The sequence below is a fragment of the Rhynchophorus ferrugineus genome, unplaced genomic scaffold (genome assembly GCF_030347505.1).
Source record: "Rhynchophorus ferrugineus isolate W39M unplaced genomic scaffold, kcgeb_rfMv2 rfM4, whole genome shotgun sequence".
NCBI classification, from domain to species: domain Eukaryota; kingdom Metazoa; phylum Arthropoda; class Insecta; order Coleoptera; family Curculionidae; genus Rhynchophorus; species Rhynchophorus ferrugineus.
In genome coordinates this window covers 1,355,467-1,378,177 of record NW_027472583.1, presented here as the reverse complement: position 1 = coordinate 1,378,177, position 22,711 = coordinate 1,355,467, and the positions used below count along the sequence as shown (strand labels likewise).

The window sequence follows — 22,711 nt, the reverse complement described above, 5'->3', positions numbered from 1 at the left end:
GCAACTTTTGTTATTGTGAAAAAAATTGATAAAATGTAATTTCGCTTGTTGATAAAATATTGTTTTTTGAAGGGAAAAAATACAGTTGAAGCAAAAACTTGACCTTGACCTCAAAAGACTTGATGCCGAGCTTCCGGACACTGTACCAGGAAAATCAACCATCAAAGATTGGTATGCTAAGTTTAGACGTGGTGAAATGAGCATCGAAGACGGTGAACGCAGTGGACGCCCAAAAGAGGTTGTTACCGACAAAAACATTAAAAAAATCCATAAAATGAAACGAAATAGCAGACACTCCATCATATCATTCGGAAGTCAGTTTTGATCAAAAACAACGCCGAGTCGATCGATTGGACTTCACACGATGAACCCGCTACAAGGCGTTGGAAAACACAATAGTCGGCTGGCAAGGTTATAGCGTCTCTATTTTAGGATACGCATGCAATAATTTTCATTGACTATTTTGAAAAAAGAAAGAATGTGAATAGCGAGTATTACATAATGTTATTGGTCCGTCTGAAGGATAAAATCGCCGAATAACGGACGCATTTGAAGAAATAGAATGTGCTACTTCACCAAGACAATGCACCGTGTCACATGTCAGTGAAAACGATGGCAAAAATCCATGAATTGGGATTGGGATAGCTTCCTCATCCTCCGTATTCTCCAGGTCTGATTATTTCCTGTTTTCAGATATCAAAAAAATGCTCGCAGGGAAGAAATTTTCGTCGAATGATCGAAGAGGTGATCGCCGAAACTGAGGCCTATTTTGAAGCAAGAGACAAATCGTACTACAAAAATACAATCGAAAAGTTGGAGGGTCACCCCTTGAAGGAAATTATGTTAAATAATAAAAATTAATTTTGGCAAAAAAATATGTTTTACTATGGTAGGCCGGGGACTTTTCAATTGACCTGTTAAATGTATTCCTTTATTTTTAAGGGGGTTTTGGAAGGAGTGCTTAATTTTCTATTAATTTTCATCGAAACACTGCTAGTTAAAATGGAAATAAGAGTGTTAAGATATAACAGCTATAATCTGATGATTCCTAACAATACTAAGAACACTCTAGTATCGGAAACATATTCGTCGGAAATCGCCCGTCCCTTATCGGGAAAGGTACTTAGGCAAGCCGTAGGTCAGTACAATCGACCGCGCGTCGCCGGCAGGAGATCGCGGGAGAGCCCACACGATCCGGCAACGTGCCACCCGTCCGGTCGCACGCGTCAGCTGAGCAGCAGCCCCCCTAGTTTCGAAAAGGGTCGATCCGGACGGCCGAAAGGGGAGTCGCGGTTGCGCGGGGCGGTGGGGACGCGAACCCGTCGGGGAGGGAGAGAGAGAGAGCGGAGATCTGTTCCAACGCCGCATAGCGCAATCCGCCGACGGGGCCTCATTCTCGCCGCGACCGTCGTCCCAGTCGAAGTGCTCTGCCGCGTCGAACGTACCCACCGGCTGGATCACATCACACTCTTTGGGGGGGACAAGGCGAAGAAGGGGGCTCCCCCGTGGGGCACCGAGAGACGACACACCGTCAGTCAGGGAGACGCTTCCGATATATCGAATCGAATCGGGGGGTGGAGAGAGAGGGGAGACGATAGACTTACTGAGACATTTAACCGAGGCTGTGACGGAAGGGAAGGAACGGTACTATTATTTTTTCCCGTATCAGGAAACGTACGACAGGGTAGATGGAGACCGTAAACGGGAGTAGTTTGGGGGTCGAGGATAAGGGGGGACCGCCCCCTCCCAGTCCCCTGACCGGGTGCTATTTGCTCGTGGTAGTCGGAGAGCCCCATTCGCAGGAACACAAAGACATCATACTCCAGAGGATCGCCAAAGGTAAGTCATTGTACTTATAGGAGAGAGAAAAAGATCGAAATCCGAAAAAAAAATGTGTCCGAAAAAAAAGCCGGATGGTAACTGCGCACGATTACGATGTTCTAATATTGATTTTGCGTAATTCCTGTCTATTGCAACTATTTTCCAACATCGTACACCCCGAAAAATGTTCCAATTAATTTTCTCGGGGTATTTTTTGAAAATTATAAGGCGAATTGTCTACGACTAGCGCCACTAACAACCATCATCGCCGAAACGATAATTAACTATTTAATTAACTCGCATTGCATTGTTTGTAGCGTTCTTCCGTTCTCACCCAGTTTCAGAATGAAAAATTGCGGTCTTTTAGAAAACCAAGGCAGGAAAAAAACCTAACGCGATTGTCTATCGCATGACCTGAAAAGTTCCTGCGCATTCTTTTACCGACACAGAGGACAAAAGTTGATCTGCACCTATAAAATTTAATCAAATTAATTGTCATAAAAGTATTGATTGTCTTTAATACGCTAAAATGGTCAAGAATTTCAATATCGATCACAAATTTGAAACAACCTTTCCATGAAAATTTCACTAAGAAAGAAATATTTTTATATTCATTTGTAGACAGATTTGTAGCACCACCACCAGTTTATCACCATCGACTATCGACTACCGAAATAATTATTGATTACGATCTTAAATTTGATAAAACCTTTCCATGAAAATTTCACTTAGAAAGAAATATCTTTATATTCATTTGTAGACAGTTCTGTAGCACCACCACCAGTTCATTACCATCGACTATCGACTACTGAAATAATTATTGATTACGATCTTAAATTTGATAAAAACTTTCCATGAAAATTTCACTTAGAAAGAAATATATTTATATTCATTTGTAGACAGTTCTGTAGCACCACCACCAGTTTATCACCATCGACTATCGACTACCGAAATAATTATTGATTACGATCTTAAATTTGATAAAACCTTTCCATGAAAATTTCACTTAGAAAGAAATATCTTTATATTCATTTGTAGACAGATCTGTAGCACCACCACCAGTTCATCACCATCGACTATCGACTACCGAAATAATTATTGATTACGATCTTAAATTTGATAAAACCTTTCCATGAAAATTTCACTTAGAAAGAAATATTTTTATATTCATTTGTAGACAGTTTTGTAGCACCACCACCAGTTTATCACCATCGACTATCGACTACCGAAATAATTATTGATTACGATCTTAAATTTGATAAAACCTTTCCATGAAAATTTCACTTAGAAAGAAATATCTTTATATTCATTTCTAGACAGTTCTGTAGCACCACCACCAGTTCATTACCATCCATGGACTATCGACTACTGAAATAATTATTGATTACGATCTTTAATTTGATAAAACCTTTTCATGAAAATTTCACTCAGAAAGAAATATCTTTATATTCATTTCTAGACAGTTCTGTAGCACCACCACCAGTTCATTACCATCGACTATCGACTACTGAAATAATTATTGATTGCGATCTTTAATTTGATAAAACCTTTCCATGAAAATTTCACTCAGAAAGAAATATCTTTATATTCATTTCTAGACAGTTCTGTAGCACCACCACCAGTTCATTACCATCGACTATCGACTACTGAAATAATTATTGATTACGATCTTTAATTTGATAAAACCTTTCCATGAAAATTTCACTTAGAAAGAAATATCTTTATATTCATTTGTAGACAGATCTGTAGCACCACCACCAGTTCATCACCATCGACTATCGACTACCGAAATAATTATTGATTACGATCTTAAATTTGATAAAACCTTTCCATGAAAATTTCACTTAGAAAGAAATATTTTTATATTCATTTGTAGACAGTTTTGTAGCACCACCACCAGTTTATCACCATCGACTATCGACTACCGAAATAATTATTGATTACGATCTTAAATTTGATAAAACCTTTCCATGAAAATTTCACTTAGAAAGAAATATCTTTATATTCATTTCTAGACAGTTCTGTAGCACCACCACCAGTTCATTACCATCGACTATCGACTACTGAAATAATTATTGATTACGATCTTTAATTTGATAAAGCCTTTTCATGAAAATTCTACTCAGAAAGAAATATCTTTATATTCATTTCTAGACAGTTCTGTAGCACCACCACCAGTTCATTACCATCGACTATCGACTACTGAAATAATTATTGATTACGATCTTTAATTTGATAAAACCTTTTCATGAAAATTTCACTCAGAAAGAAATATCTTTATATTCATTTCTAGACAGTTCTGTAGCACCACCACCAGTTCATTACCATCGACTATCGACTACTGAAATAATTATTGATTGCGATCTTTAATTTGATAAAACCTTTCCATGAAAATTTCACTCAGAAAGAAATATCTTTATATTCATTTCTAGACAGTTCTGTAGCACCACCACCAGTTCATTACCATCGACTATCGACTACTGAAATAATTATTGATTACGATCTTTAATTTGATAAAACCTTTCCATGAAAATTTCACTCAGAAAGAAATATCTTTATATTCATTTCTAGACAGTTCTGTAGCACTACCACCAGTTCATTACCATCGACTATCGACTACTGAAATAATTATTGATTACGATCTTTAATTTGATAAAACCTTTCCATGAAAATTTCACTCAGAAAGAAATATCTTTATATTCATTTCTAGACAGTTCTGTAGCACCACCACCAGTTCATTACCATCGACTATCGACTACTGAAATAATTATTGATTACGATCTTTAATTTGATAAAACCTTTCCATGAGAATTTCACTCAGAAAGAAATATCTTTATATTCATTTCTAGACAGTTCTGTAGCACCACCACCAGTTCATTACCATCGACTATCGACTACTGAAATAATTATTGATTACGATCTTTAATTTGATAAAACCTTTCCATGAAAATTTCACTCAGAAAGAAATATCTTTATATTCATTTCTAGACAGTTCTGTAGCACCACCACCAGTTCATTACCATCGACTATCGACTACTGAAATAATTATTGATTACGATCTTTAATTTGATAAAACCTTTCCATGAAAATTTCACTCAGAAAGAAATATCTTTATATTCATTTCTAGACAGTTCTGTAGCACCACCACCAGTTCATTACCATCGACTATCGACTACTGAAATAATTATTGATTACGATCTTTAATTTGATAAAACCTTTCCATGAAAATTTCACTCAGAAAGAAATATCTTTATATTCATTTCTAGACAGATCTGTAGCACTACCACCAGTTCATTACCATCGACTATCGACTACTGAAATAATTATTGATTACGATCTTTAATTTGATAAAACCTTTCCATGAAAATTTCACTCAGAAAGAAATATCTTCATATTCATTTCTAGACAGTTCTGTAGCACCACCACCAGTTCATTACCATCGACTATCGACTACTGAAATAATTATTGATTACGATCATTAATTTGATAAAGCCTTTTCATGAAAATTTCACTCAGAAAGAAATATCTTTATATTCATTTCTAGACAGTTCTGTAGCACCACCACCAGTTCATTACCATCGACTATCGACTACTGAAATAATTATTGATTACGATCTTTAATTTGATAAAACCTTTCCATGAAAATTTCACTCAGAAAGAAATATCTTTATATTCATTTCTAGACAGTTCTGTAGCACCACCACCAGTTCATTACCATCGACTATCGACTACTGAAATAATTATTGATTACGATCTTTAATTTGATAAAACCTTTCCATGAAAATTTCACTCAGAAAGAAATATCTTTATATTCATTTCTAGACAGTTCTGTAGCACTACCACCAGTTCATTACCATCGACTATCGACTACTGAAATAATTATTGATTACGATCTTTAATTTGATAAAACCTTTCCATGAAAATTTCACTCAGAAAGAAATATCTTTATATTCATTTCTAGACAGTTCTGTAGCACCACCACCAGTTCATTACCATCGACTATCGACTACTGAAATAATTATTGATTACGATCTTTAATTTGATAAAACCTTTCCATGAAAATTTCACTCAGAAAGAAATATCTTTATATTCATTTCTAGACAGTTCTGTAGCACCACCACCAGTTCATTACCATCGACTATCGACTACTGAAATAATTATTGATTACGATCTTTAATTTGATAAAACCTTTCCATGAAAATTTCACTCAGAAAGAAATATCTTTATATTCATTTCTAGACAGTTCTGTAGCATCACCACCAGTTCATTACCATCGACTATCGACTACTGAAATAATTATTGATTACGATCTTTAATTTGATAAAACCTTTCCATGAAAATTTCACTCAGAAAGAAATATCTTTATATTCATTTCTAGACAGTTCTGTAGCACCACCACCAGTTCATTACCATCGACTATCGACTACTGAAATAATTATTGATTACGATCTTTAATTTGATAAAACCTTTCCATGAAAATTTCACTCAGAAAGAAATATCTTTATATTCATTTCTAGACAGTTCTGTAGCACCACCACCAGTTCATTACCATCGACTATCGACTACTGAAATAATTATTGATTACGATCTTTAATTTGATAAAACCTTTCCATGAAAATTTCACTCAGAAAGAAATATCTTTATATTCATTTCTAGACAGTTCTGTAGCACCACCACCAATTCATCACCATCGACTATCGACTACCGAAATAATTATTGATTACGAACTTAAATTTGACAAAACCTTTCGATCAAAATTCTATTTCGAAGCAAATATTTTTATATTTATTTGTAGACAGTTTAATATAGAATCGTGAGTAGTGGTAGTAAAAAATAGTCGCTGACCAACTATGAAAGATTGTTCGAGAATCCTGAACACTAAATATAAGTATATATACAAATATTATTAGAGTTCAATCTACGATCTACTACTGAGGCAGAAACAGAAAAACTGGTCTTGTAAAATTTCATATTCGCGGAAATAGTGATCGAAAAACAATTTTTTTATAAGGTCTGATTTAATGGAGCATATAAACCTGTAAAAAGCGTAAAAAAATCACCAACGCTAATTGGTGTAACAGAAATTGTGTATTGTTTTTACGAACCGACCTGCAGCGCTAATAACCTGACCTGTACTGACCTACACTGAAAATGCATTTTCTTTATATATATGTATATATAGAAAATGGTTGTTCTTTAAGTGTATTACTTCGACAAGACATCTCAATAGTTTCTCATCTTTTCTAGAACGTGTTCGTTAATATTTTAGCATCATACTGATTTTATACCATCAATGAATGGTATAATTTCAACTATAATTATTAAATTGTACTTAGAAATCTCATTTTTTCAAGTACCTCCAAATCAAATCCTCCAATTCTTTCTAATAAGTTCTATTTTGTTCAAAAATGACGAAATTTGAATAATTCTATATATACTAAGTTGAGTATGTTTGCAGCTAAAATGTATTTTCGATTTTTAAATTCAGTCTTTGTTTCCAAGTTATTCAAAGAGAACATTTTATATGACGGATGAATTCAAATTCACTAACTTTCGAGCAAAAATACTTTTGAATACTTCATCATTATGAATGAGTTAGTATCTAGAAATTGGTAAAACCTCCAAACTGATAAAAATAATTCCCATTATTGTTGTAACCATTTTGGCTCATTGTTCGGCAAACATTTTTTTCATCAAAAGTTGTTTCAGGATTTCGAACCTTCTTTACCATATCCTAGCCTTGGACAATATTAATCTCTTATCTTCCAAATCGATTTCCATGTCAAATGGACTGAATTGAGTTTAAGTTTAAGTTGGTCACTCACCAGCCATTAGGTCGAGGGCTGTGGTTCGAAACTCACATTAAGTAGTAGGCCCAGTCCAGATAAACCCTAGTTGGTAAAAAGGATCCTCCAAAATATAACAAAAACAATATATAGCAAAAAAGTTAAATAGCCGTAATGATACTATAACTTTAATCAATTATTTTACAATTTTTTCTTTATCAGTTTAATGGAATAACATAATTACTATTAAGTATGTTTAATTAAAATCAATACAGTCGATTTTGAATTTTTACTTATGCGACTATGTGGGTCAAAAATTATTTGACAAAATATTCGCAACAGCACATCAGTATTTTAAAATATTGCATCATAAAGTAAATATTACTGTGTTTAAAAAAGTCTTTATACGTCCAGCATCGAGCAGATTGCATATCACATTATAGCTTGCAATATTTGCGTAAAAATTATGAAATGAAAAAAAACATCCTTGTTATTTTGGCCAGTTCTTATGCTGATGCATATTTTTAGCATTTTAAATTATTTGGTAAAATTTTGGACAATTTCGAATGGCTTATTCAGCTTAGCGATTATGTTAAAGCAATACTGGTATAAATCAACTTAGGTTTTTTTGAGCAACAGCATTTTTTATATTAAATTATATTACAAGTAGTTAGATTTTTTAAATAATTCCTTATATAATTTCAGAAGAGAAAAGTAGTAGGGGTATGATATATTAAGGGGCTGTATTTGTTTGGTGCTAAAAAAGGGTTCGAAGATAAGTAGATTTTCAAATAAAGAATATGTATATATACAGAGGATGGACAAAATAAGATGGGCACCTAACATATATACAATATTTATTTTATTTTGTGTTTTAGTTTGGCAGTTTTTCTGGTCACGAATGATGTTTGATGACATTTTCATGTTTCTCAGCCAAGACTGGAACTTTTTGACCATGTATTCACCTTGGAATATTGCAGTGTTTGATAGGAATGTGTGTTTCTTCATGTGTGTTAATGCAGTACTCCAAGGAAAATACCTGAAAACAAAAACATATTTTTTCATAATCTACATAGGATGGAGAATGAAGAACAATTTTTTTTCAATCTGTTTCAACAGTCTATCTAAGATCACAGTTGAAGTATGGCAACTGCAGAGGGTATTTTGGCACTGATACTCATATATACACATACATTGCGCCAAAGGTATGAAGAGTCAATACATTTTGAAAACATTTCTGTATTCTGTCTATATATGTTTCCGTGTAACTTGCCAGATATAATCCCTTAATAGGGTTGCTTTAAACCATATTATATGGCGTATGTTCAACTAAAGCTTGTATGGGAAATGTATTGATTTCTCAAATCCCATAAAACAAAAAAACGGATCTATTAATACGTTTCCAGGAAAATAAAAACACCCCTTGTTTATAAAAAGGATATCGGCTCTATTTTTACCCTCCGGAAGTGGGGGAGATAGTTTCACCCCCCAGTCTATTCCGATCATGTACAGCGATAGTGTCCGTGAACCCATAGAAAAGTTAAACCCAGTAACTATCGTGATTGGGCCGTTTATGATGAGTAATGGAGAAGGGGAGTTGTTTGGGTGGTGGCCTGAAATTAGACGGTCTCAAGCTGCTAACTATTCTATTTAGTAATGATTGCGGATAACTAACAACAATAACATGCGATATAAAATGATCTTTTTGTAGGGATTTTATACTGTTTTTATTAGAAAAATGTCGAGAATTTTCTAGTAAGTAACTAAATTTATAAATACTAATTGATCTCAGAAGAAAATTCTGTTTCATCAAACGGCTAGCTGCAGTTAATATAGGTTATACTAATTTTTTGTTATTTCGTGATTTCTATACCAGTAACTATGAGTGAAAGTTTTGTAACATTAGGAACAATGAATTACAAACATGGGTAAAGACACACTTTTTAGATGACATCAATTAAAATAGAGAAAAATAAGTTGAAATAATAATGAAAGGGTAGGAAAAACGTAATTATGATTTTTCCTAATTGGCGTTAAAGTCGGATATCTCTAGTATTAATTATTCAATTATGCCATATTATAGCTTGTTTTAAAAAGTTACGGTTATAATCTAGATGTAAAGGTCGCGTCTTTTGTTTCAGTCGGTTCAAAGTTATTGTGCTTTGAACATGGAAATTCCAAACTGTATTTTCGAATACGAATTCGTGCAGTATTGTAGTCGAAACCTAAAGAATCGTTACAAAATCGATGATGCGAAGGAAGGTCATGGTAAAGGTTTGGTTTGGTTGAATTTCCAAAATAGCTGTTCTTCATGAGCTGCTTTGCACGGTTTCTGTCAAACTTTCTTGACATTTTAAGCTGACTTGAAGAGAGTGTGAGTTTGTATAAATAAATTGTTTCATTTTTCGCCCAGAAATGTCAGAAATCCTCCAGTAAAAGGATTTCGGTTTTATCAAAAAAGTGGCAACCGGTATGTATATCAATGATTAATGAAATTCACCTGGAAAAACATGAAAAAAGCAACAGTAACTAAGATCTGCAGCAAAAAAGATGATTGAGTGTTTTAACTGATTTAATTTAAGATCCAATACTATACAGCACAATGGTGTCTTCTCATTAAAAATAGCCATTACAGTTGGTCATTTCGTACACCTCAAAGAAACGTACACGAACTGGAATTGGTTCTTCGCAAATTAAAGAATGAAGACCATGGCTGGTCTATTGGATTTCCATAATTTTTGAGCCTATGGGATAGCAAAGATTGAGTAAACATCTGGATCAAAAAAGTTGGTTGTCAAGGGAGCTTAAATTGGTAAAAGGAACGTTCTCCAATAAACACTGGTACATCATCATAAAGTAATTTTACAACCGCTGTACATAAAGTTGGGATTGATGAAGCAACTTGTAAAATGATTTCCCAAAGATGCAGATTGCTTTATATATAATAAATGGTTTCAAGGTTTCCAATCATCTGAGACGTAAAGATGAAGGAAGGTGTTTTTGTTGGACTAGACAAACCAAGACCGATTCTCAAAAAGAAGATCCTAGAGAGATTTTTACGCAATCATAAATACTCCATATATATCATAACTACAAAAAGATCGCTAAAAGTAGGCTAAAAGATTGCTATGTATCTTGTGTCCTTCAATACAGTGTTTCCTTGTAAAGACATTTTGCCTTTCTCATTCATTTAGATTCATTTAGTCTGTCTTATAAATTGGCAGCATTGAATCATATCATATCCAGAAACTTAAACTAATCTGTTAATTCTCAGTCTATCTATCATTTGTTCACAATTCCATCATTTGTTAATTTCTTTTCAGATGTGTCTGATAATGGGGTTCATCCAAACTGAAGGTGTTATTAATCTTTCCTGTTTCCAGCATGCATGCGATTCGAAATTTATCAAAGCAAACAAAGCATTAAAATAACGTTTGCCGGTTTATAACTTCTTATCACTATGGTTTTGAAGAATTTTGCATACGTTTGACAACCGCACGATTGTGGAAGGCTTGTTTATCGTTCGTACTTATCACACAGCATTGTATCTCTTTTTACTAGAATAAAATGAAAAGGAAGATATTGTCTGATTGTAAAACGAATTTACAAATTACAGTAGGCAATACATTAAACATCTCGATGACGTATGTACAAAGTAACTTTGGATAGACTATAGCAGTGGTTTCCTATATTAATTAATATAAAACTACGAAACTGACGAAAGAAGAAGAAACTAACTACGCTAATTAAGAGGAAAAGTTCTCTATTATCGGAAATATTAGAGAATAAAAGACTGATTATCGGGAATAGAATTTCTTTTTATGAAATCAATACACGAATTTATTATGAATGGGTTAATAATACAAAAAATTGGGTTGTTCTAAAAATATCGCCGATATCTTTCATCAAATATTGAAATTGGGTTTAACTATTCTGATGAAAAAACAAGCGATACCGAATAATATCAGAGATATGATTATGGCCGATATGTCAGATACTTAATATTCCATTAATATTTATTAACACTTGGTATTAAGTACTATTTTTTGGGATATTGTTTTTACATACGTCTGGTATCATTGGTGGGAATATTTTTGTGCTCTTTTATTATTCACTATTATTGTATCCGTTTGTGTATGACTCACTGCTTTCGCTGTTGGATTGTCTAAGGTGGTATGACGCATTTTTGTAACAGTCTGTGCTGGGTCAGTTGGGTGCACGAATGAATTGTACAATAATTTCAATTGTGTAATATGTATACAATTAATGTAAATATATATATATATATATATATATATATATATATATATATATATATATATATATATATATATATATATATATATATATATATATATATATCTGTATATTAAAATAGGTTTAATATATTTTTATATTATTTATTAGAGCTATCTAGTAAATTAACACTAAGATATTTGTGTTAATTTCTTAGGTTCTTATACAGATTGTTGTTATGAATATGTCCTGGTGTCCAGTACATTGTTTTGGAATATTTCTATGATATTTATGTTGCTTTGGCTGGTAAAACCACAGAGTTTAACATTATAAGTCCACACGGATTACAATACTGGTTGGTAAAGCAATATAGTGAGTTATTATATACTGACAGGGCTGATTATCTCCTCAATAATCATTAAATTTTTTTGGTATTTTGGCTTGAGTCTTTCTTTGAGTCTAATTTTTTCTTAACACATTGCTTCCGTTTGGGTTTAATATCACTGATCGAGCCAATATATTTGGCCTCCAATGGCTAGGATTGAAGTATCATCTGAAAATATAGTAACAACATTTCCACCGAATGTTGGCAAGTTCCAAGTGTATAGCAGATAAAGGACAGGTCCCAATACACTTACATAGGGTACACCTGCTTGTATATTCCTCAAGTTAGAATCTTGTTTGTTCCTGTTTGATTCTGAAGTTATATATGAATCTAAAATGTCTGAGAATTGGTCAGTTAGGTGTATTTTGACCTTATGCTTTAAACTTTCATGCCAAACTTTATCGAAAGCTTGAGTAACAACTAAAAATATTGCAGAACAAACTTTATTTTCTTCGAGTGATTTTTCTATGACCTTGGTGATTATGTGAACTTGATTAATCGTTAAAGGTTGTTTCCTGAACGTGTTCCCAAATAATATATATTTCAGGATTATTCATAATAAAGGCATTTGACATGGATTTACGTTTCTTTAACCCTATAATACTTATATTTAGAGTGATTTAGAGGTTAAAAATATTGAAAATGAATTTGCCTTCTTATTTTTTTTCCAATGATCATAGGTTTTAAGAATTTTACGTTTGTTCGAATAGTAATCTCATAATTTTTATACCACTTTTCAAGTTAGCCAAAGAAACGAATATATTTAAAAAATTGGTGGATTTCTGTTTATATCAAATATCTTAAAAATCATATATTTCAAGGGAATTTAGTAGAGATTTTTATTTATTTCGCTTCAAAATACATATACTTTGAGATATTTAGCTTTATTCTGGAGGCCAAAATTGTTGGCCATTTTTTCATATATATAGTCGTGAAAACGTGCGATTTTATGCCATTTTTCAGATTTTTTGTTGCCGTCTCTGTCCAAATTATTATAGATTAATGAAAATTACAAAGATTATAAGGAATTCTACGTTGAATCTAATATTAATTTAACAATTTTTATACAACTTTTAATTTTTAAGTTATACAATGAATAATGTTTAAAAAAAAATTGGATTTCTGTTAGAGTCTTTGATAACTTAAAAATTGCAAATTTCAAAATAATTTAATAGGGATTTTCATTCATTTCGCCCAAAAATACATACACTTTGGGAGTTTTAGCTCTATCCGAGAGCCCAACAATTTTTGCTCTTTTTTGATATATGTTGTCCCGAAAGTTTGCGATTTTTTGTTGTCATTTCCATTCAAATAATTTGAAATGGATTAATGAAAAGTGTAATTAAGGAAATAAGCAATAATTGCAAATAAGGAAATTTACGGTGGATCTAATGTTTATATAATAGTTTTTATACAACTTTTACTTATATATATATATATATATATATATATATATATATATATATATATATATATAATATAATATTTTATATAATATTTTTATATATAATATTTTAAATTAGTGAGTTTATGTTAGATATCTTCAAAATTATATACTCCAAGGAACTTTAACTATAATTTGTTTGTTTCGCGTTTGTTTCACTCCAAAATATACATATTTTGGCAGTTTAATTTCTTTCAAGAGGTTAAAAAAATGGACGCATTTTCCATATGTATAGTCGTCAGAATTTTTGATTTCTTACCTTCTTTAAATATCTTGCTGCCATCTTCATTCAAATACCGATACCTCGATGTTGTTTCGTTTCAGAGGCGATTCTTAACTCTTTAATATAATTTTTCACTGTTAATTAATAGGAAACCTACTATCGAGTTTCTTTTGTTATTCAGTCTTAAGTCATTAATCCATCATTCCCTTAAGCACTCATTACTACTAAATAATATTGTTCCAAGATATAGGTTGACCAACCAACTGGTAAAATATGACTTTTAGCTGTTCATCTGTTTTTTATTGTTCAAATAAAAATCCTCACATACATCGGTCTCAGCGGGATTCAGATTGATATTGTTTTTAACGAAAGGTAACTTAATTTAAATTAATTAGTTGAGTAATTAACGATATATATCGACCTCCTTTAATGAGACAATAACGGGGAGAATTTCTAATAAACGAGAACTTTTATTACGTTTCAAGACGTTAAAAATTACCAATTAAAATACAGATCTGCATCACGTTTGCGTAAAAACCGCCTCCGAAAAAATAATCACTTACACGCTTGTTATAAAATAATTATGTTAAAAAAATAATGACTTTCTATGGATTAAAAGTTGAAATAATATTTTGACCTTAACAGTTATTTTATTGGATTAAATAAATCAGCAACCAATTATGTTTCTCTCGTAATAGACAGAGTAACTTAAAAATTGTCTATTAATATTACTAAAACTTATTTTAACGATAATTTAACAATTAAAATGTTCATTTTAATCCTTGATGGACAAATAAATCTATTTATTACTAAATGCATTGACTGTTGTAACCTAAAATGGATTAGATGTTAATAGATAGATATTAATTATTAGATTATTAGATACCTCCGGATATCTTCATATATTTTATTATTTTTGTATAAATCTCTTTGGATTCTTATTTATGCTATTCACTTTTTTCTTGCCTCATATTTTATTAATTTTTTGGTATCAGCGTTTTCTTAGTGAATCTATCTTTTCCTCTCATCACACTCATTTCACCATCTTGTCCCTCAATGATTTTTTCTTTCGTTCATTTAGTTCAACATATGAAATTTGTGTTTTGTTGCCTTCTGTTTGGGTCATAATGGAAGCATATTCTGTATATATCTTAATATGATTTTTCTACAGATTTCTATATCCAAGCTATATGAAATGATTTCCCAAGTTTTAGTGACACTAAATTACAATAATCCATGGCTGAGTAACAGGACAATTCGCTTTTACATATTGCAATTTTAAGCTTCTGTACAAATTGTAGTAGAATATGTTAGCCCATAATAACTTAAGTATACCTATAGCTGTGACGTTTGTATCACGAATCCATGAATTAGGGTTATTTTTGAAAGCGTGGAAGTTTACTAATTCCAATACCAACTTCAATCCACCTCGTCAAGGAATGCTTCGTGTAATTGCAAGACGATTGCCAATCCAAAGCACCCTGCCTTCTTCTCTTGAGAAGTAAGTATAATAGAAAGTTATTATGTACGGATAGTTGTGATTTTCTCCAATTTAACTAATATGTTTTCCTATATTTGATCTGTAGTTTTCTGATTTTCTGGTTTACACTTTATTTCCACCGAAGTTTTCGAAGATTCATTCCGAGATACTTAGCGTTGTTGCTGTATGGAACGATAGTGTTATTTATTGTTGTTGATGCTTGGGCGGTCTAATTATACATGATTTTGCAAATGCACAGATTTACTTTCGTTAATTATTATTTTACAGGTTTGGTTCCAATTGTTTATATTGTCACTTGCCTGTTGTAATTTTCATCTGGCTTCTTTGCTATTTTCTACAAAAGCAAGAATAGGAGTATTATTAATTATTGTGTATATTACATGTTTAAAGTAGTTAAATAATGTACACCTATACACTTCCTTGTGGTACACCTGCTTTAGTTTCTTTTGTAAAAATGTTTGTATTGTAAAGTAGGCTTCCTCTTGTAATACTGGCTGTAATGTAAAATTTTAATAGTGCACGGTGTTGTTTCTGTAACATATTCGTAGCTTATAAATAAAGCCATCATACCATCCTTTATCGAAGGCTTGTGATAAATCTAAGAATATAGAACATACCTTCACAAGCGACATCACACTTGATTGATTATCGCCTTTGTGTCATTGGCTTTCCGATTGATTGACACACAATATCTAGGGCCATATCAGTTGCGCAATATATTACATAAAAACATAAAGAAGATGATATAAAATACAACCAACAATACTAAACAAAGCGATGATATTATGCGAACAGGCAGAACAGTGAAAATTCAGATAAACGCTCGTCGAGCGTGAGCCAATAAAAAAACTGGCAAATAGATTAACGGACGGAAGAGCATTCTCGTGGCCTACAAAAGGATCACACATCAGCAGATATCCTTTCACAAAGCACGAGAAATTAATATGAATGGCCCTCGAGCGTCAGCGAAAAAGAGTTATCAGAAACAATGGGTTCGAGTGGAATTATCCAATGCTAAAAACCTGCACGTTTTACCTATCTTTTTTTTACCGTTGTTTTAGACAAGTGTAATATGGTTTTCATTTTAATAGGAAATATGTGTAGGACGGCGTATTTCGGGTCATTTTTATGATTTTTTAAGCCAATTAATAATAAATTTAATTTTATTTATATTTTTGGAACGTATTGTATATGTATTTAAGGGTTTATGAAAAAATTTTCAAAAATCTTTTTAATACGTTGGGTTTTCATCCAGATAGGTGGTTTGTGTACACTAATATTAAAAAAAAGAGTTTTTTAATGGATCTCGTCAATGTGAACTCATTAAAAAAATAGCAATCCAAGAATCCAATAAAAAATCCAAAAGATATCAGTAGCGGTAAGTGTACGGTAGTAAATTAATTTAATTAATTTAAACAACTTTCTAATTCATTCATTTGAATTTTGAGTACGACCGCCTAAATATCTATCGAGTAGATCATCTCTCGATAATTCCTCATTTTCTTCTTTGTTTTTATTCTTTTCTTTCTCTTCTTTTTTTTCTTCTTCTTCTTCATTTTCACTACTTGACTGTCGATTTGTATACCGATTTCTCTGAAATAATTTTTACGAGGTCTACTACTACTGCTTGAAGCACCATACTCTTTTTTCGGATACGAATATAATTTTTGTATAAATGAAACACACTCTATAACTGTAATAAGTTGGAACTGATTTGAAAATATAAATATCCTTGCTGGGTCACTAATATTTCTGTACCCTTATATCCAAAATCTCTATTGTTAAAAGAAACAACGAATCCTTCCAAGACAACCCCGTACTATGTCAGGCGCTCCACATATTAGATCGGTGGACTCTGACTAATAAACGGTTTGGAATTTTACTTTGACATTTTCATAGTATATTATTGAATAGTTGTACTATCGATCGACTCAATCAATTGGTTCTAGATCATAAGAGTCATCGTCGGTCTTTAATAAATTCCCATAAATATAGTTTAGCGGTGTTCAATCGCGCAGAGCAATATAAGGCTTATATAAGTTTCTTAAATAAATTACGTTGTTTCGCATAGTGTGAGTTAATGGTGTCGAGCCTGGTTCATTAGATCTTAACGTATTTTTTTATTTAAATGTTTATAATATATATAGGGGATGGACAAAATAACATAAACACCTGACATATACACAATATTTATTTTTTAATTGAGCCATCATTACTTTTTGAAATAAGTGCAGCTTTTTCGCGGAATAGATTCCTAGAGTGTCTGAATAATTTTCAACGGAATGTCGTTCCATTCTTACACCAAAACATCCGCTAATTGCATGAATGATAGAGGTTGAAATCTACCACTGATTCTTTGTTATAAATCTTCCCATAATTATTCAATTATGTTGAGGTCTGGCGGTTGTGATGGCTAGGGAAGATGTCTAATGATATTTTGATGCTTCTGAATCAACCAATACTGAAACTTTTTGGGATCATCATCTTGGAAGCTGAATACGACGATATTATTTTCTAAATCATAAAGAAACCTGTGTAGGAAGTAGGTAATCTGGATAGTAGGCTTCTTTTGGGGCTCCCCAAATAATATAATCCATGATTGATCTATTATAGCACATTCTTCCAAACAGCAATCATTCCGATATTATGATCGTTGCACCACTACTTTCACAGCTTAGCATTTCATGATTGTTAGTTTTGTTGAACTTCCATCGTACTCTTTTTAGAGAAAAGCTGAAACTTAATTATTGAGTTCTGCTGTCATTTTTACTGCGGTTATTTGATGTTTTAGAGTCACAATGTCTCTGCATTACCTGTGCATCAGTTTGGGTCATCAGTTTTATTGGGAAATATTCATTATTGAAAGACATAGACATTATTGAAAAATCCTACGAAAAGATACACTTTGCTAGCTAGCTCTTATCGTATTCATATTCTTGGACTTATTTAAAAAAAGGTTAAGTAATTAAATGTGGATAAAGGTTGGAGTAAGGGTCTCATGTATAAACTACATAAAATATTCCCGAAGAAATACATTGAACTGTTAAATTCGTATTTATCAGTAAAGGTGTTTAGAGTTAAAAAAGAAAAAGGTTACTCAACAATGAAAGATACATAAACAGGTGTATCACAAGGCAGTGTTTTGGCTTCTGTTTCTACTCTGGTCTACTCTAGACATGTGACATACCACATATAGAAAATATTACTATAGTTACATTTGCAGATGATACTGCGATACTTGCTAGTGGGGATAATAGTGATAAAGCAACCAGAAAACTGCAATATGCAAGTAATAATATAAATAATCGGACCCAAGCATGGAGAGTAAAAGTCAACGAGAGCAAATCTGTGCATATTGAATTAACTTATCATCAGACTGTTCATATATTAACAAATATGAATAACACTATTATTCCATACAGTAACAACGCAAAGTGTTTTGGATGAATCCTGTTTGGAAGGAGCATATAAGAAAAACTAGGATTAAAATACGAAAAAAATGTATTGGTTATTTGGAAGAAAATATAAATTATCAGTAAAATATAAATTATCAGTACATAATAATCTGTTGCTATGCAAGCAAATACCAAAAAATATATATAGACCTATGGAATTGAGTTATGGCGGCATTATGCAGGAAATAGTATCAACATAGTATAATTCATTTAGAATAAAATCTTAAGAAGTATTATAGATTCATTCAGATACTGACAGGTCAATTGAAAAGTCCCCGGCCTACCACAGTAAAACACATTTTTTGGCAAAATTAGTTTTTTTTAATCAACATAATTCCCTTCAAGGGTGATGCACTGATTATAGCGATCCTCCAACTTTTCGATACCACTTTTGTAGAACGATTTGTCCCTTGCTTCAAAATAGGCCTCAGTTTCGGCGATCACCTCTTCACTCGTCGAAAATTTCTTCCCAGCGAGCGTTATTTTGAGATCTAAGAACAGAAAATAGTCGCTGGGGGTCAGATCTGGAGAATACGGTGGATGAGGAAGCAATTCCAATTCAAATTCATGGATTTTTGCCATCGTTTTCACTGACATGTGACACGGTGCATTGTCTTGGTGAAGCAGCACTTTTTTTTCTTCAAATGCAGTCGTTTTTCGGCGATTTCGTCCTTCAAACGGTCCAATAACGCTATGTAATAATAGTCTTTGTTGATGGTCCTTCCTTTTTCAAGGTAGTCATCGCCGAAATGCCGCAACTCTTGGATAATACTGAACTTGGGCGCAGGTTCAATAGAACCAAACCATGTTATCTTGGGTAGTTGTGTAGTGAAAGATGCTAAATGGTGAAAACACTGAAAAGTGCTACTAGCATTTATTTTATTAGATATTAAGTAAGGACCAGTAAAGAGAAATTGTAAGTTAGTCGGCAACGCATACTAATAATATATATATTAAAAAACTTTCATAAAACATGTGATCTTGAATCACTTTACCTCGATGCAGATTAAAATCTATGCCCCATTCTATTTCGAACATTTCTGGCCACCGACTGACCAAACTGTCCGATCATTTAAAATTGTTCACTGGCTCGAAAAGATGAACGGCCGGCATGCGAGTCATTAAACTATCGAACACACTTTTTAAGCGAAACAATAAAATCCCGCCAAGCTACTTCTGGGGGGAAAAAACAACGCCATTCTATCTATCGACGGACAGTTTACGGATACGGCAATAAGACGGACTGCATCCGAAAGCTCATCTATTTCGGCCTGCTCGCTATCGGATTTCTCCGAGCCATGACCGTGAAAAATAGCGCGAAAAAACCTCACCAGAAATATTCAATTCTGATTTCGGTTTTGATCGTGTAGCGGTGCCATTCCGATCCACTGACCAGCGGAACCACCGTACCAAAAACAAGCAGTTAATTAAGGGGCTATATTAGACGGTAAATTATGTAGGGTGGCCCATTTGTTAGTTTATAGTCCGTTCAATAAAATAGTCAACTTACGTCATGATTTACATGTTGCTGTCGCAATATTGCTGCATCAACTTTGAGTTTTAGTCCATTTTGTACAACATTATAGTACATAACATTATATTAAGTTTCAATGTATATATTTAACTAATTAATTAAATTAATTAAGGACTTAAATCGTAATATCACATCTGGAAAGTTTCATTCGATCACTGTCATTCTCTGAATCGCAATTCAAAATTAAGCTGTTCATTTCCAATTTATCAGTAGTTCAGAATTCCACCATTTGTCAATTTCAAGCATGTGTGATGGAGTTCATCCATATCGAAGATGCTATTTTAGGCAATGTTTGTTTCTAGATATTCAAGGAATTATTCTTAAGTAATAATTCTTTACCACGTCCCTTGTCATTTCGATTGGATTTCGATTAAATATGCAGTGATGGATAGAAAGCCAAAATACTGTGTCCATTCAGCAATCTGATTTACCTTATCTTTTTTTCAGGCCCATTTCTGAAAAAAGTAAAATACAATTAAATATTTCATATATATTTGCCTTGTAACAATTTGAAGTAGTTCACTCTTTAACATGATTTCTTCAAAACTTAAGTTCTGTACTGCAAGCCATTCCTTAATTACAGCCTTGGTGTACTTTCTATAAGAATAATCGATAGTCTATTCAAGTTTTTTAATAGTTCGTAAGCAAAATATTAGCAAGAACATGTTATGATGGGTTATGACGTTGGGAAAAAAGCATGAAGAATAATATCTCTGGAATGAATTATTAATAAATATTACGGCCAACAAAGCATAATAAAATATTATTCTAAGGTTTACCTTTTTTGACTAACTTTTATTCTTCCGTTTTAAAATCGCTGGAACTTAGTCATGACTTGATTTCAGCCGTATTTTGAATATACGTATTAAATGTGTAAATGCACTTTTTCTATTGAACTACAGTTGTTCAGTGGTGTTATAATAGAAATTAATCGACTGTAATTAATACTGTGAATGGATTATGCAAAAAAACCCAATTAGGATTGAGACAAAACAGAAGCCTATCTTTACTTAGGGATAGGTAGGAAATGTTCGAACCAGGAGCTTTTGCGGATGATGTTTAAATCACAACAGTCGCCTTTATAATATTACTCTTTATTTAATTTTATTATTATATATATTTTACAGGCTTTACTAAATGGGCATACTCAAAGTAAAGAAGGCGTTATATTAAAGGGATAATTATCAAAATTATTTTAAAGTTAGAAATACTGTTCTTTATACTGACGCGAGCTGAGTCAGTTCGGATTAGATAATACTATTAGCTTATTAACACTGTTAGATTACCTTTAAAAATAATACTGTTAAAAATACCTGAAAATCTGGCTATCATGACTACTATACAGGCTTTAAAACAATTCCAACAAACTTTTATCCTTTACTCCAAAGGTGAATTTCTAATTCACTAAACCACATGGTGTACAATACATCAAATATTTGTTAGTATTGGTTTTTTAGTGTCACTATAAAAGTGCTTGTTGGCAGTTTTTGAAGTCTAAAATACTTTTCTTTGTGTTCTCAGAAAGTATGGTAATAAATGATAACATTTGGCATAGAAAGTTATTATTCATATCCAGGCAGAACTGTGATACATTAAACAATACAAATTTTAGTTAATTGACTAGATGGAGACATACCAAATGTTACAAAAGTGTTAGATAAAGGAAATACATTAAAATCATTTCATCAGAAATATTTTACCGATTTTGAAGACATAACTGTTTTAGTTTCTGAGTTTTGATCGATGTTTTTTTACATTGAAGAACTTCACTCCATTAATTTAGATTAGAAAACATAATTATAACTTAAAAATATAATAACTTTTTTTTTGCAGAAATAAAATTAATTTTATATTTTATTTCGGGTTTTGCAAAATTAATCATCATTTCTACTATCAGAGATATATTTTTTCTATCTGTTATTATATTAAAAGAAACGTAAACAATTTGACGTTAAGTATTATCAACAAAAAACACGTTAACCACTTCGTACTATGAATTGTTACAATAGAAAATATGGCGAAATGAAAGTTTTTACCTTTATTCACTCGTTCTCTTTCGAATTCGTTCTTGAAACAATCGTTGCACATTTAATAATATATTTTCGGGCAACGTTATTACAGAAACTACCAAACTATAACGGTAATACCGCAATGATTTATAAAATCCGCAACAGTCGGCCCATGGATACCGATTTATAATCGATTTATTGTAGTTAGCTGTTAACATAATGTGTTAAAATTTATATATTTAAAAATATTAGGTTGGGAAGAAATGTTTTTCCTAATAGATGGCTTTTATGTCACATATCTCTAATAGTACTTCATC

The 22,711-nt window shown here is 32.2% G+C and overlaps 1 protein-coding gene across 1 annotated transcript in view; it reads left to right on the top strand.

The window, feature by feature from the left end:
- The first annotated feature begins 1,390 nt into the window (after positions 1–1,390).
- Positions 1,391–22,711, top strand: part of futsch (microtubule-associated protein futsch) — a 135,232-nt gene continuing 113,911 nt past the window's right edge. Inside the window, exon 1 of the mRNA XM_076403437.1 lies at positions 1,391–1,839. Within this exon, the coding sequence (XP_076259552.1) occupies positions 1,689–1,839 (151 nt within the window). The 5' untranslated portion in view covers positions 1,391–1,688. The remainder of the gene's footprint in view (positions 1,840–22,711) is intronic.